This window comes from Manduca sexta, chromosome 16 (assembly GCF_014839805.1).
Source record: "Manduca sexta isolate Smith_Timp_Sample1 chromosome 16, JHU_Msex_v1.0, whole genome shotgun sequence".
NCBI lineage: Eukaryota > Metazoa > Arthropoda > Insecta > Lepidoptera > Sphingidae > Manduca > Manduca sexta.
Window position 1 is genome coordinate 13232900 of NC_051130.1, and position 14152 is coordinate 13247051.

Sequence of the window (14152 nt, forward strand, 5' to 3'; positions counted from 1 at the left end):
ATGCTCTGTGCTGGTAGTTGTTAAACATAATATATCTTCTGGCTTCTTTAGGTTATCTCAAATGTTATCATTAGGTGTTTTGCTACATAAATCTAAGAGCATTAAATTACATCCTTTAAATCTGAACATAAAATGTCTATAGTGTTTATATTATCAAATAAAATAAAAATATATTTTTGCATTTATTGGATCTACAGTTTTTTTTATATAATCTGTTATTAATTTGCAAACATTGTATGAGATACAGTATTAGAGAATATGTGCTCTTTCAGATAACAATATTTTCAATACATGTAACACAATATTGTTTCTTCAACCTTTCTAACAGACTACAGCATGCTTAATTATATTCACATGACAATGTGGGGGCTATGTAGGGATCACACATTGAACCAATAACACTGTCCCAATATTAAATCAGTTATTTTGTAAGTTGAACTTCTAAGGAGACCTTAAAAACTGGCAGATACAATTAGCTCAGCTTCTTAATTCTCTGTACATTTCCTATCTACTGTTTCATACACTTTTTAATGAAATAAGTGCGTTATACAATAATTTTAGATATTTATCAATTAATCAATATCATCTTACAGCAAAGTATGTTATTGAAGTTTGTTTTATAAATGCTTCATTACTTTTTACATAAATAAACCAAGAAATCAGTGATTCACCTATTTATTTAATCATTATACTACACCACAAAAGTATTTACTCTTGCTTAGGTTTGTCCTCGCCAGGGTTTACGACTTCCTCAGCAGCAGGGTTGCTGCGGAAGTTGGGGAACTGTTCCCATGGGGCACTAAGCTCAAACCGTCTGAACTCCTGAGCCAACTCCAGTGGCTCCACCACCACTCGTTTCTGCTCATCGTCATATCTGACCTCTACATAACCACTCAGTGGGAAGTCCTTCCTGAATGGATGGCCTTCAAAACCATAATCAGTTAAGATTCTCCTCAGATCAGGATGGTTTGCAAAGAACACTCCAAACATGTCCCAGATCTCTCGCTCGTACCAGTTAGCGGCCTTGAACACCTCGCACGCGGAGTCCACTGGCGTCAGCTCATCCGTGTACGTCTTTACCCTGATGCGAGCGTTGTATCGCAGCGACAACAAGTTGTAGATGATCTCGAACCTGTTGGGCCGGCTCGGCACGTCCATGCCTGCGATATCTACCAGGTTCGCGAACTGCGCGTTGTGATGGTCTTTTAAGAACTGTAACACTGGAATTACTGCTTCAGACGGAATGAGAACCTCCAATTCGTTTCCAGCGGTGATCTGAACTTTCTGAACATATTTGGGCAAACATTCCGCCACATACTTGCCGAAATCTATCAGCTGCGATTTTTGCAAAGGGTCTAATTTAGCAACAGTAGGTCGGGTCTCTACAGCTGGAGTTGCTTGGTCGGTCTTCGTTGCAACGCGTTGAACCAGAGGGGCTTTGGCATTGTTAAATACGATGCGCCCTAGGCTGCGGCCTGAACTCACGGTGCGATTGAATAGAAAAGACATTGCGCACTAAATGAAATTTACAATTAACCTTACGTAATTCGAGTTCGATAGAAAATCGCGCACGCCATAACAAAATCTAGTGTCACATCTGTCAAACGTCAATTTTGTTCAAGAAATGTCATGTTTTGAAACATTGAACAAAGATACAATAAATATTGGTAGGTATTTACCGTAAAAATGAACAAAATAACAACTTTGTGCATAAATTCACACGACTTATAGTAAACTTTCCACTTTCATCTGGTTACTTAAATTTTTGTTATAATATGTTACAATTTTACTACCCATACATGCATATAATATTTATTTACCAAATGCTATTAGGTATATAATATTATGTATAATAACATTAACAATAGTAAGATTATTGGATGAACATTTTATTTGACATAGATATCGAGTTTCCATATTATTATTTTTTCTTATAATTCTCTTTGCACCGACTTTCGAGACTCAATTTGTCTCTGGTTTACAGATGCAAAATTTTAATTTGCTCTAAACTCTAGTTTGCTCTAAACATTATAAAAACAATTCGTTTCGATTTATATAGAAAAGTATTAAATTATGTAAAAAAAAAAGGACCCATTTCTTATTATAGTTGTAGCCGTAATAGGCAGTGGGGCTTGATTCGTCAGTTAAATAAAATTAGTGCTGCGGTGGACATAACGATTACCTTTAGGTATTTGTAACATAAAACTTAATTTTGTAAGATTTAGAAATTCTTTTGTTAATCTTTTATATATGTTGGATTATATAGTAAATCAGTATTAGTTCATAAAACTTGAGAAAAATGTATTGAACAGGTTATGTTTCAAAGTAATAATGTCGGTAGATTTGAATAAATATTCAAAACAAATAGATGTAAACTAACTATATGTACTGTCATTGGGTGTAAACAATAATGCTGGTGTGCCTATTATTGCGAATCATCGAAAACCCTTCGGCTTTTGTATTTTCATGATACCTAAACTATACAGACAAATTTATTGATAAAAAAGAAGTGGTAATACATTAACACATGTTAATTTAACAAGTTTAAATAAATTATACTTGGCGATTCGGTACGCAGAACGCACCTTGGCGCACCTTTCCGATATTCTACCTCAATAATTAAATATTTGTTTTGTTATGTTAATGTTAAAATATATTTTTGCAAATCTTGGCAGGACAAATACTATGGAATTTATTTCAATAGGTATTATTTACTTATGAAATAATGATAGAACAAAAAATATTTAACTTACAAAAAATAATACAAAATAAAGATATTTATCTTACAAAAAGGACTGTACCAAATGTATGATGTACATAACTGTAGGCTTAAACTATGCTAATCTACTGCAAATGGTCTATGAGGTAGTTATGTATTAGAAATATTTATATTTTAAAGGGGCTGTATCCTTACATATTACAAAATAAATGTTTCCTGTTGTGTTTGGCTGTGTGAACATTATGAACTCAAACTATACCAAATGAATTGTCATACAGTTTTCACCAATAACAGAGTGACTCAAGAAGAAAATTTATAATTAACTGATATTTTAATTTGTATGATAGATTTTTTCATTAATTTAGAGAATATTTTTTACTTTAACCATCATTTACTCCAATAAAGTCATATATATATCAGAGTATAATAAGCTTATCTATCCTGGAGTTCCAGTCAAACCAAGAATAAGATTAAATAAACTAAAAGAATTAAATATTTTTAAATATGATAATAAATAAAAAAATATATGTTTAAGTAGCTTATAAAACTGTGTAAACTTGGTATTAAAGTTGCATGGTATCACAATTATCTTTTAATTTAAATGCACAGATAAAATGGAGGAGGAGATAAGACAGTTGAAGTCATCATTACGATCTCTGGTGGTGTCCAGTCCTTCAGAGGTAAATGTGCGCTCTTTGTTGCGCGACTACCGTGAAATGATGGGAGGGCATGTGCCATTGAGGAAGTTTGGTTACAAAGATCCACTCACATTTCTCAAGGAGATGTGCAGTGATTGCTTTCTGGTAAGGCTTTATGATAGAATATATTACTTCATTGTTTTTATAGTCTCTAAGGAGTATTTAAATGAATAGTTATGTTTTTTTTTTATTTAGATCTGAGACTAGCTAATGGTGCAGTGTGATGCTTTGAATAGTTGAATTTTACCATGTTTGCAATGTTTGATATCTTATAACATACAAATTATATATGATATCCCCAATCAAGATAATCTCTTAAAAATCAGGAGACAGGTTTTAGTATTGGCATAACATTATGGAAAATATTTCAGTTCACTGGAACACCCTCTAATCCAACTCTAACACTAATAGTACCGGACACACTCAAACACATTGATAACTTTGTGCAGAAACAGAAGGCGTCTAGCACAACTAAACAGTAAGTAACAATATTAATATTTGATATATATTTTCATTCAATATGTTCTTCCAGAGCACTGTAATGTTAATGTGATTCTCAAATGTTTATAGATTTCTAATGACTCGCGATGATGGTCTAATGACTTTTGTAGTTGTGACATATTGCTATATTTAACATGGAGTGCATTATTAACAGAGATTATTTGGCTCGTTGTTTCTATCTTTTAATAATTATTAAACACTTCTGTTGTTTCCGCCAATATAAAAAACCTGATTTATTTTACAGTAAAGCAAAGAGACGCAGTGTACCTCATTCAAAAATACAACCACCAAAGACAAATCTTATATTTGAATCATTTGTAAATAAGAAAAAAGTAGAAGAGATGGACAACTTAACAAAGCCTGAGGAGAAGTCTCTAGACATTAACACCCCAGCTGCCACACTCACAAACGGATTGCACTGCGAACATCATAAAGTTGAGCAAAAAGTAGAAGAAAAAGAAAGGAAAGTTGAAGACATTATAGAAAACAATACAGTCACAATGGGCTCCAGTACCGCTTTACACAATTTCTTGAAAAAGCGAATACCTTTGTTAGATAGTTTGGACAGTGACAAATTTAATAAAGAAAATGAGTTTTCAAAAGATGACATTGATTCAGGAAGACAAACATTGTCAAGTGAGAATTAGTTATTGTTTATTTATGTATAATAATATCTTGTTTGTGGCACAATATATCATGGATTTAGTAACTTGTCATAATGAAAAGCCTATGCAATAAATGGATATGCCCATGGTTCACGTCACATTATAAATGGTATATTATATGAGCTAATAATTAGCTAATAGAAATGTTAATAAAAATGTACTTATAGTAAATTAGAGTTGCTTTTGGGAAACCTCATCACTTTTTCTGTAATGTTTTAAGTTGGGGTAATAATTAAGACCTTGGCACCATTTACAGGTAACAACAGCAGCCTGAAGTGTAGTAAGTTTGAGCATCTCAAAACAGAGATTCGGAAAATAATTGCTGAACATCCTGAAGGGGTTTTGTGCACGGACCTCATAAGACTGTATAGGTAACGAGTTCTGCAATTGAGTATTTAAATATTAACATATACACACACACACACCCGCGCGTTTCTACACACACACGCACACACACATATATACATTTATGTTAGGGCAACCAGGCAACCAACCTTCCATTCCTTGATATGATAGTAGGGGAGCCTAAAGCCATATTGAGCAGAAATTCCAGACTTTCCAGACAGAAATTCCAGTTTACCTAGTTTGCCATTCAATCTCGAGACTAGCTCTGCAGTTATATCGTAATACAATTTCGCCTTCGCGGCAAATAAAAACTGTTGGATTTTTTTTACTGTACTATGTCTATCCCTTTTATCAGACAATATCAATTCATGACTGTTTACCATCAATTTCATAAGTGTACTGATGATCATAAGTGTTGAGATGTGTGTGTTTGACACGTCTGCAGAGAGCGGTATAAGAAGGAGTTGGAGTTCAGCCGGTGGGGCTACACATGCATCGTGAGCGTGGTGTGCGCGCTGGGCGAGGAGGTGGTGCTGACGCGGCTGGAGGACTCCGGCGACTGGCTCGTCCGCGACGCACGCGCCGCCTCCCCGCCCCCCGCCGCGCCGCGCCTGCACCGCCTGCACCGCCTGCACCGCCTGCACCGACACTACCAGCGCGTCGCCGCTGCGCACGCGCCCGCGCACGACACGCCCGCGCCAGATGTCGACGATGCCCTGCCCGGCATTGAATACGTAACTATGACACTTGTGCTTTATGGTGTATAAAGTAAAAATAAGGGTTTAGCTCCAATGTTTCGTAATGTGGGATCTGTTCATGATTTCTATGTAAACAATATAGTGTGTGTTGATGCGGCATGTGCAGGACCCAGACGTGTTCCCGGAAGACTGTATGAAGTTCACAGACAGCCTGCCGCCGCCGCCACTGTCGGACATCCGGCCCGGCGTCATGCTCGAGGTGATGGTCGGCGAGGTGTACTCGCCCTCGCACTTCTGGCTCATGCGGCTCGGCGAAGAGTACCACATCGCGCTCGACGAAATGATGGATGAGATGACGTAATGTCCCAATAGACTTCACCACAAGTGAGTCAGTGGACACGCAGTAGGGTGACGCGCGCTGTGTTGCAGGGAGTACTACTCGCGCGGCGAGGGGCGCTCGCGCGAGCTGGCGCGCGGCGCGGTGCGCGCGGGGCAGTACTGCGCGTGCCGCTACGAGCACGACTGGCACCGCGCGCTCGTCGTGCGCGAGCTCGACGCAGACTGCGTCAAGGTACCGCCTGCACACGGCACTAGATACCGTGTCTACTATAACAAATAGGATGCCTTTTTTGTATATTTAAATATCTTACAATTTCATCTCACAATTTGAGATGGTTTTCCTTGCCTTCATCGTCCATAAATAAAATTATATTTTGTCAACTCTGATGACGATACCTTTTGTTACTCATTATAACTCGGGAATATACCTATAATTATATACCTTATTTCTATGATAATTTATATAGTCGTGAATACGATGTCTGAAACTTTTATTCAGCTTCAAGAAAATGGAAATAGTGCTCTTATAGGTAAATGCAAATGTCAGTAACTTTCACACTTTACAGTTAATACATGACAACCTGTTATAATGAATAAGAATCGTTTGCAGAGTGAAAAAGAGGGATTCAAAAAGATACGTTAATTTGATAAACAGTATATAGTTTATTATAGTAAGTAGTCCCGTCACGTTATCGTGTGCGTGTGTGCGTGCGTGCGCAGGTGCGGCTGGTGGACTACGGCACGGTGGAGCAGGTGTCGTGGCGCTCGCTGCGCGCGCTGCCGCGGCGCTGGGCGGCGCTCCCGCAGCAGGCCGTGCGCGCGCGCCTGGCGCAGCTCGCGCCGCACGCCGCGCACTGGCCGCGCGCCGCCTCGCACCACCTGCTGCGCCGCGTGCACCAGCGCCACCTCGTCGCGCACGTCGTGCAGCTCCACGCGCTCCACAACGTGCTCGACGTCTTCCTCATCGACACCTCCGGCGACGACGACGTCTGTCTCTCCACCGAGATGATCCGCCTCGGCCACGCCGAGCCGACGCGCGACTCTTCACTGCCGGTGAGTGCGAGTCGTTTGCGCCACCCCGCCCCGGACACAGACTCCGACACCGCGTCCGACTCGGACTCGTCGTCGCTGCGGTCTAGCGCGAGCGCGTACTGGCGCGCACCCGCCGTGCAGCCCGCGCGCGCCGCACAGCCCGCGCCCCCCGCGCCCCCCGCGCCGCGCCTGTCCAGCGCGCTGCTGCAGCGACGACTCGCTCAGGCCAAGAGTATGGATTCATGATGATGTGTTGGTTTGACATGAGACTTGACAAATTATGAACTTTACTGGGGTGATGTTAACATCTGCGCCCCGCCAAGCTGTTATTTAAATAACAGCTTGGCGTGGCGCGGCTATGTATTTTATTTAATAAAGAGACGTTTGGTAGGTCAGCCCAAATGCAATGCAATGGCTAGTTAATCTGGACCTGTATGAATTAAAATATAGTAGAAGAAAATACACAATAGGACTTAACTGTAAATAGTACAGAGTATGACAATTGAGGAGTAATAACACTTCGAAAATACTTCAATCAATTATAGTAAATTAGTGTTGAGTATAGAGATTTTTACTAAAATCTAACAATATTCTCAAGAATCAATTGTTCGGATTTCGAAACATTCCTGAAGTTCTTACGTGTTTCTACATAATATACCATTCCATCCACACGAATAGTTCCTACGAATCTTGTGAAAAAAAATATTCAACTCATGTGATAGTTATTTGTGGGATACAAAAAAATCCGTGACGAACTAAATTATAGAAAATAAATAAAACAGTGATTTATGGTAATATTTTACTGTAATAAATAATATGAATATACCATTATAAAAATATTTTTATCCATGAACGTTGTACTTACTGTAGTAGTTGAAAATTAAATTGATTAATAGATATGTTTGCTTTATGCCGGGAGTCGGATCTTCTAAGACGGGACTTTTGCGCCAAAAAATAATACCAAATAGGATATGAACAGAAAAATTGGCATCAATTTATCTATGTCTTACAGTTATTGCGGTCACAGTCATCTCTATAGTTTAAAAAGTTTTACATTTCAGTGCCATTACCAGTCGCCTGTTATGTTTATGTGTCATGAGTTTATTGTGTTTGGCCCAAATTGGACTACATAAGATTCAGTTTATAGTTTTACTATCCGCCGTTTCAATCGTTAAGTAGGGATCAATGGTAAACATAAAACAATCAAAATAATTCCTTATTAAGCATGTTAAATGAACTTTATTAACCGCCTCACGCTCGCACTTACACAGACCTTGTATAGACTAGACGGTATTTCCGTGCTTTCTGACGTTTTGCCACGCCATTATTGGAATCATAACTAACAGCTCAAATAGGATCATTTCAGTTCATTTTTTCTAAAGTGCATTCCACTTTACTCTATTCGGATTGATCCACTATCGATCTAAAGTTATCGATCGCGTTAGTTTATTGAAATTGGCTGTATCATGTATGTCGTGGCCACATCTACACTTCGTGATGGTCCCATTAAGACTATTAAACCTGAGTGACTGATCATAATATATACTTCTCATCATTTCACCATCGTCACACTTAAATCATGATGATGATGATAATGACTTAAGTGTGACGAGTCTAAGGCATTTTAAAAATAAACTCCGGGCGCCAGAAACGCCTGAATCATTACTCATATAATATGATATATTTTGTAATAACGGTTTACAGTCCATAGATATTTAATAAGTATGGTAGCATATGATCCTACTTAATAAAAAATAAATTAGAGATGGTGCTAAACAAAATGGAATGTCTTTGTATACCATAATATGATGTTGATTGTTGATTTAGGCACATGATTTCATAATGTTAAGTCATTGAAGTTGTGTCTCAATCACTATTATATTATTATAAAAAAATATTAATTATATGTTAAAAGTTAATATACATTATTGATAATATTAAAATACATTCAATCAATTACATGTTCTCTAATTTTCGTCCTTATACAGGGTCATTTTGATACTGCGATACCGAATGAAACCAGATACTTATATTCTTGAAAATAATAATATTTACAATAAGTTACTCGAACTGTAGATGTAAAATAAAAAAGGGTAAGTAGAAAAAAATATAAATAAAAACTCATTTTAATTTTCGAGCTCTAATGCTCCTCCTATTACTATAGGAGAATTCGTCACAAGGGCGACATCACACTTTCAGTCAAAAAAACACTCACACAGGCCACATTCCCACTAAACTACAAAATAATCAATAAATCAGGAAAGTAAAACTGGGATTTTTGGTGAAGATATTCGTTACTCTTGGATGATCTTTGGCACAATATTAGCAGAGGTAAAGACGAGTATGTAGTTTCATTTATTAACCTCATGTCTAACAGACCCTGTATAATTTATTGTTAACTATATCTAAACTAATGTATTTATGGAACATAATAGTGTATTCTACTATGCTATGTCTCACATTATAATAATGTTATATCGATGTTAAATCCCTTATACATTGTTTGGATAAGAGCGGAACAGTGGCGTAGCGTGGGTTTAGCCACCCAGGGCCGATTCAAAATTTACTGACCCACAGGTCCCGGGCGAGAGCAAAAAAAGCCCCTATTCAACAAAAAAGCCCTATTGTTATGAGTACATGCGTCCCAGATGTAAGGGCAAAGTTGTTATTTTTAAAAGCTTTTATTTTACGCATTTCGTCGCCTCCTTAGAGGTGCCGTCCCTACGCCACGCCACTGGCGGAACATCGAACCGCGGTGCAAAGCCTCCGACGTCTGCGCGCCGCATTTCCATGTATTAATGGCTTGTATTGATGACGTGGTGATGTGTGGTTCACGTTGCAGACGTCGGAGTGGCACCTGTACCCGCGGTTCGACGCGCTGGAGACCGGCGCCACGCCCAACTTCGCTGAAATCGAGCAGTACCTGCGCGACGGCATCGCTCTGCAGTTCGTGGAGGACTATCGCCGTCACGTGCCCGTGGACTTGCCGCCCTCAGCCTCCTCGCCCGGCTGCTCGAGGTCCTCGTCCTCCTCGCCCACAGAATCCAGCCCGGCCGGTGGTCCCTCACCGGTTCCCTCGCCGCCTCCATCGCCGCTGACGAGGATACCTTTGTTGCGGGCGGAGGCAGGATCCCAAACGAGTTTGTCTCCCTCGTCCGAGTCGTCGTCGTCGCCCCCTCCGTCCCCCTCCCCCGCGCCGGAGCCGCCGCCGGTCGGCGCCGAGGACGTGCGCCTGTCCCTCGTGGAGTGCGAGATGTACCGCGAGCTGAGCGCGTCGTCCCCGATGGCGGCGCACTGGTTCATGATGGGAGCCGTGACCCGCGCACTGCACGCGTCCTCGCTTTCACTGGCGCCCTCTGCAGTCTCTGCAGCCCCCCCACTCTCTGTACCCTCTGCACCTTCCGCACCCCCCGCGTCATCTAACCCTCCCATCCCGTCTGCGCCTCCCACAGGACATGAACAGCACAACACTCCTGCGACTCAAGAACTTCCTGTTCCATCCCAGCCGCATCCAACGCCAGCTCATCCCGGCTCGTGTATCTCGCGACCGCCGTACGGGTCACCTATCCACAACTCGGTATATCCACCTTATGGCCCACCACATTTTGGCGCACCACATTATCCGTCGCACGCAATGTTTGGCCCGCCCATGCCACATCCACTGCACGGACAACATATTACAGATCCACATCGACAATTCAACTCCTTTAATTTTGTATCGTACCCGCCGCAGCAGGGGCCACCCCTATCATTCCACCCCCCGCCCGTTCACCACGGTCGACCTGTTCCCCACGGACCATACTTCCCCCCCAGGCGGGGTCCCCGGCCCCTACTAAATGCCCCTCCTGGCAGTTTGCGCCCGCCGCCTGGTTTCGGGGTCCCTGAATCGTAGGGCACATGGCAGGGAATGGTGCTTGTTCCTAATTATTATAGAAATCTCAAGCATGCGTGTTATGACAAAGCTCCGATTAGTTCGTAAGGTATAACAAACAAATTGTTTTTTCTTTATAAGCATAAGTGTCTCTGACGAACCTGAAAGTTTGTTTACATTAATAGATTTAAATATTGATTGTATCCGAATCTCACGAAGGCTGTTTTGTGACCTCGGCTAAATTTCATTGTTACCAACTATTTTAATATGATTAATATTAAAATCTTACTTTAACGTAAGTTTCACATATGAATAATACAATAATATAAGTAATAATACATTTTTGGACCATTGTAAAGTAGCTTTCTGAAACAGTACTTAGGCATTTGCAACAGATGATATGACGAATGGCAGATGTATTATTATATTATACCCGAATCCTCAAAATTCATTGATGTTTTTGTATTGAAACAGAGTAGCATGCTTTGGAAATCAAATCAACACCATTGCAGCTTAACTAAAAAAAGTTATTCAATAAGGATGTTTGGACAAATAAAAAAATATATAATTACCGCACATTTGATACGCTCTACAGGTACAAAACAAACTACAAAATCTGTATTTAAATACCAATTGATTCCTGATTTGTTTATGAGTAGAAAAAAAAAACTACTTTATTGCCCTAAGGCCAGTCGAGAATAACCACATTCTAAATATTCTGATGACTATATATAATATGCAGATGTGTGAAACCTGTTAGGTAATGGATGGAGTAATCATCCCTTACAGTGTGATGGAAATATTTTTTCAGATGGGCGGCTTTTGTTTCACTGGCCGAAGTGACGTAGTTTAAATCAATTGTACAGAAAGTACATTAAAAATGCCAATCGATTTTTTTACATAACTGCATTTAAATTAGATTAATTAGTATAATAAGCTTTAATAGTACGCTTTCTATGTGAAGTATTATATACCTCATTATTGTAATAAGGGTAGTGGATATCTCCGCATATTCAAATATTGTGATTCTGATCTAATCAAACAAAATGTTTTCTACCAAGAGAAAAATTTGCTGTCATATAGTAGTAAGTAAGTAAGCAGCTAATCTGGCACTCGTCCGTTTACATACACTTTATGACGCTGTGATAATACTTTTTTACAATATTATCTAAAATTATAGTTTTATGAGAAAACCTTTTTTGTTTTATGTACTTACCTATGAGTTCCTACCGCAGTTGTCATGATTGACTCGGTGACGTTGTTGTATTGCAAAGCCACTGCTATGAAGAGATCTCGGGTTCGATCTCGGATCGTGATAATATTGGTTTTTTGTGTTGCGTATCATCCTGGTATTTATGCCGATATGGCGCCACCGTCGCCCCTTGTGACATCATCTGACGGAATGTACATGCCAAAAGATGTCTTCAAGTCTGAAGCCTCTGCCTAGCGTCTAAGGGATAAAAGCGTGAGTATGTGACGTGTGTGTCCCACCCGTCTGTGTTCGTAACATAAATTTCAAGCATCTAGATTCAAACTACGTAGTTTTTTACTTTGGGGAACTATGCTAACCTTGATCCTAACCGTCATTGAACTCGCGTAAAGACCCATGGGATCAATATCCAGGATATAGAAAATTGTGATTATAGGTATTCCTAAAATTAAATATAGAGAGTATGAAAAAGAAGGCTTAAGAAGTCTACTGGGTATCGGTTACATTCAATTGACTTCATTAGCGTAGCTGGTCATTTTGAGTGAAGGTGACGTATAACAAAAGATGAGGTCCTTGGTTATAAAAAATAAGTCACTAATTTTAAAAACAGTCACTGAAATAGTAACACTCGGTGGGCGGATAAGACGCGCGTTTAAATTTGCGCTAACGATGTAGTCACTTGCTCCGCCGACCCGCCCTACTGCAACCCGTCTATAGTGAACGCGCTTCCATTCAAGTATCGGAGGCGGATTTTTGCTATGACACCTGCTGCTATGATGCTACCCGTTCTGCGCCATGGACGTGGTCCTTTATTTGCAAGTTTAGAGCAGTAAGAGCATAACAGCCTAGCGCAACAAGGAACAAAAAATCTTTTGTATGGAATTGACATGGCATTTAATGGCGGATACTGCTATCTCTCTCTCTCAGTACAGTTTCTCTTTCTATTCCTCACCGCCATTATTATTGTTTGTTTACTTCCTGACGTTTTGGAATACATTTGTGTTTATTCATTTATGTTTGTATTATTTGTTATTCAAACAAGTAAAAATATACCAAAAGTGTTTTTGTTGGTGTAAGTGAATACGTTTTAAAGACATGCCACCAAAAACGTTTCATTACGTGTGAAATTTGTGGAGATCGAGCCAGTCGATTAAATCACAAAAGCAGAATGTTTATGGCGAAATTTCCATTGGATGAGGTCAGGTAAGCATTAATTAGATGTTTTTAGTCATCGCGCAAATAAAGTAGCTTAGAAATAATAAAAATTCTCATTTTCTAATTACCATTATGTTACTAGTGATGTTATGATTATCGATATCGATACCTGTTTAAATTTATTAATCAATTTGCCCTCCGTGGTTTCACCCATTTAGGTCCAGATTCTGTGGGAACATAGTGATAAAAAGTAGTAATTCTAACTATCTACATACCAAGTTTAATCGCAATCATTTTAGATTTTTTGCGGGTACGAATAATAAACATACAATTGCATGCACACGCTTTATAATATTAGTAAGATGTTTATGATTAGTAAGATGGACAAAAAATACTAAAGTCGTGTCTGTGTGTGTGTGTGTGTGTGTGTCTGTGTGTGTGTGTGTACTTAAAAATGCGTTGAGCAATCAATGTGCCTGGTCACTGTTTATGATTTTAGGCTTAAATATAATTTAATAAGCAATTTATTTACAATTAAAAAATATTTCCAGATGCCGAAAGTGAGTTCAGATTGTGGGAAAAGAAGATTTGATATATGTTCCCATAGAAAAGCTGCATACTTTGAAATATGTGTGTGGTTCTCACTTTAATAACAAAGATTTTAATAAAAGAACAATCGCCTTAGAAACTCAGCCATACCATCGAAAAATTTGGAAGCTGATCCACTTCCTGATGAAATGTTTGAATTTCCGTGCCATGTTTTTATAAACAATTATTGCACAAATGATAATATCTTTCAAGAGAAGTGCGACAAAGAAGTGTCACCATCCTTTGACTTTATAATTAAATATTCTCATTGTACCTTGACCTATCATAAGTGCAACTATATTCGCCTACATGGTGAATAAAGGATTTTATT

The 14152-nt window shown here is 39.3% G+C and overlaps 2 protein-coding genes across 3 annotated transcripts; one reads left to right on the forward strand and one right to left on the reverse strand.

Annotated features, from left to right (window-relative positions):
* Positions 1 to 169: 169 nt before the first annotated feature.
* LOC119189464 (NADH dehydrogenase [ubiquinone] iron-sulfur protein 3, mitochondrial-like) lies at positions 170 to 1608 on the reverse strand. The gene has a single exon (XM_037439160.1). The coding sequence runs from the start codon at positions 1507 to 1509 to the stop codon at positions 709 to 711; it is 801 nt and encodes a 266-aa protein (XP_037295057.1). The 5' UTR covers positions 1510 to 1608; the 3' UTR covers positions 170 to 708.
* A 351-nt stretch (positions 1609 to 1959) lies between these two features.
* Positions 1960 to 12062, forward strand: LOC115452795. Of its 2 annotated transcripts, none has more exons than XM_037439156.1 (10): positions 1960 to 2188; positions 3329 to 3522; positions 3789 to 3895; positions 4163 to 4554; positions 4840 to 4954; positions 5374 to 5662; positions 5793 to 5983; positions 6056 to 6197; positions 6686 to 7018; positions 9840 to 12062. In XM_037439156.1, the coding sequence occupies exons 2-10, from the start codon at positions 3334 to 3336 to the stop codon at positions 10887 to 10889; spliced, it is 2808 nt and encodes a 935-aa protein (XP_037295053.1). In that variant the 5' UTR covers positions 1960 to 2188; positions 3329 to 3333; the 3' UTR covers positions 10890 to 12062. The 2 variants fall into 2 exon arrangements, with proteins under 2 accessions (XP_037295053.1, XP_037295054.1); XM_037439157.1 differs by lacking the exon at positions 1960 to 2188 and adding an exon at positions 2699 to 2865.
* Positions 12063 to 14152: the final 2090 nt, after the last annotated feature.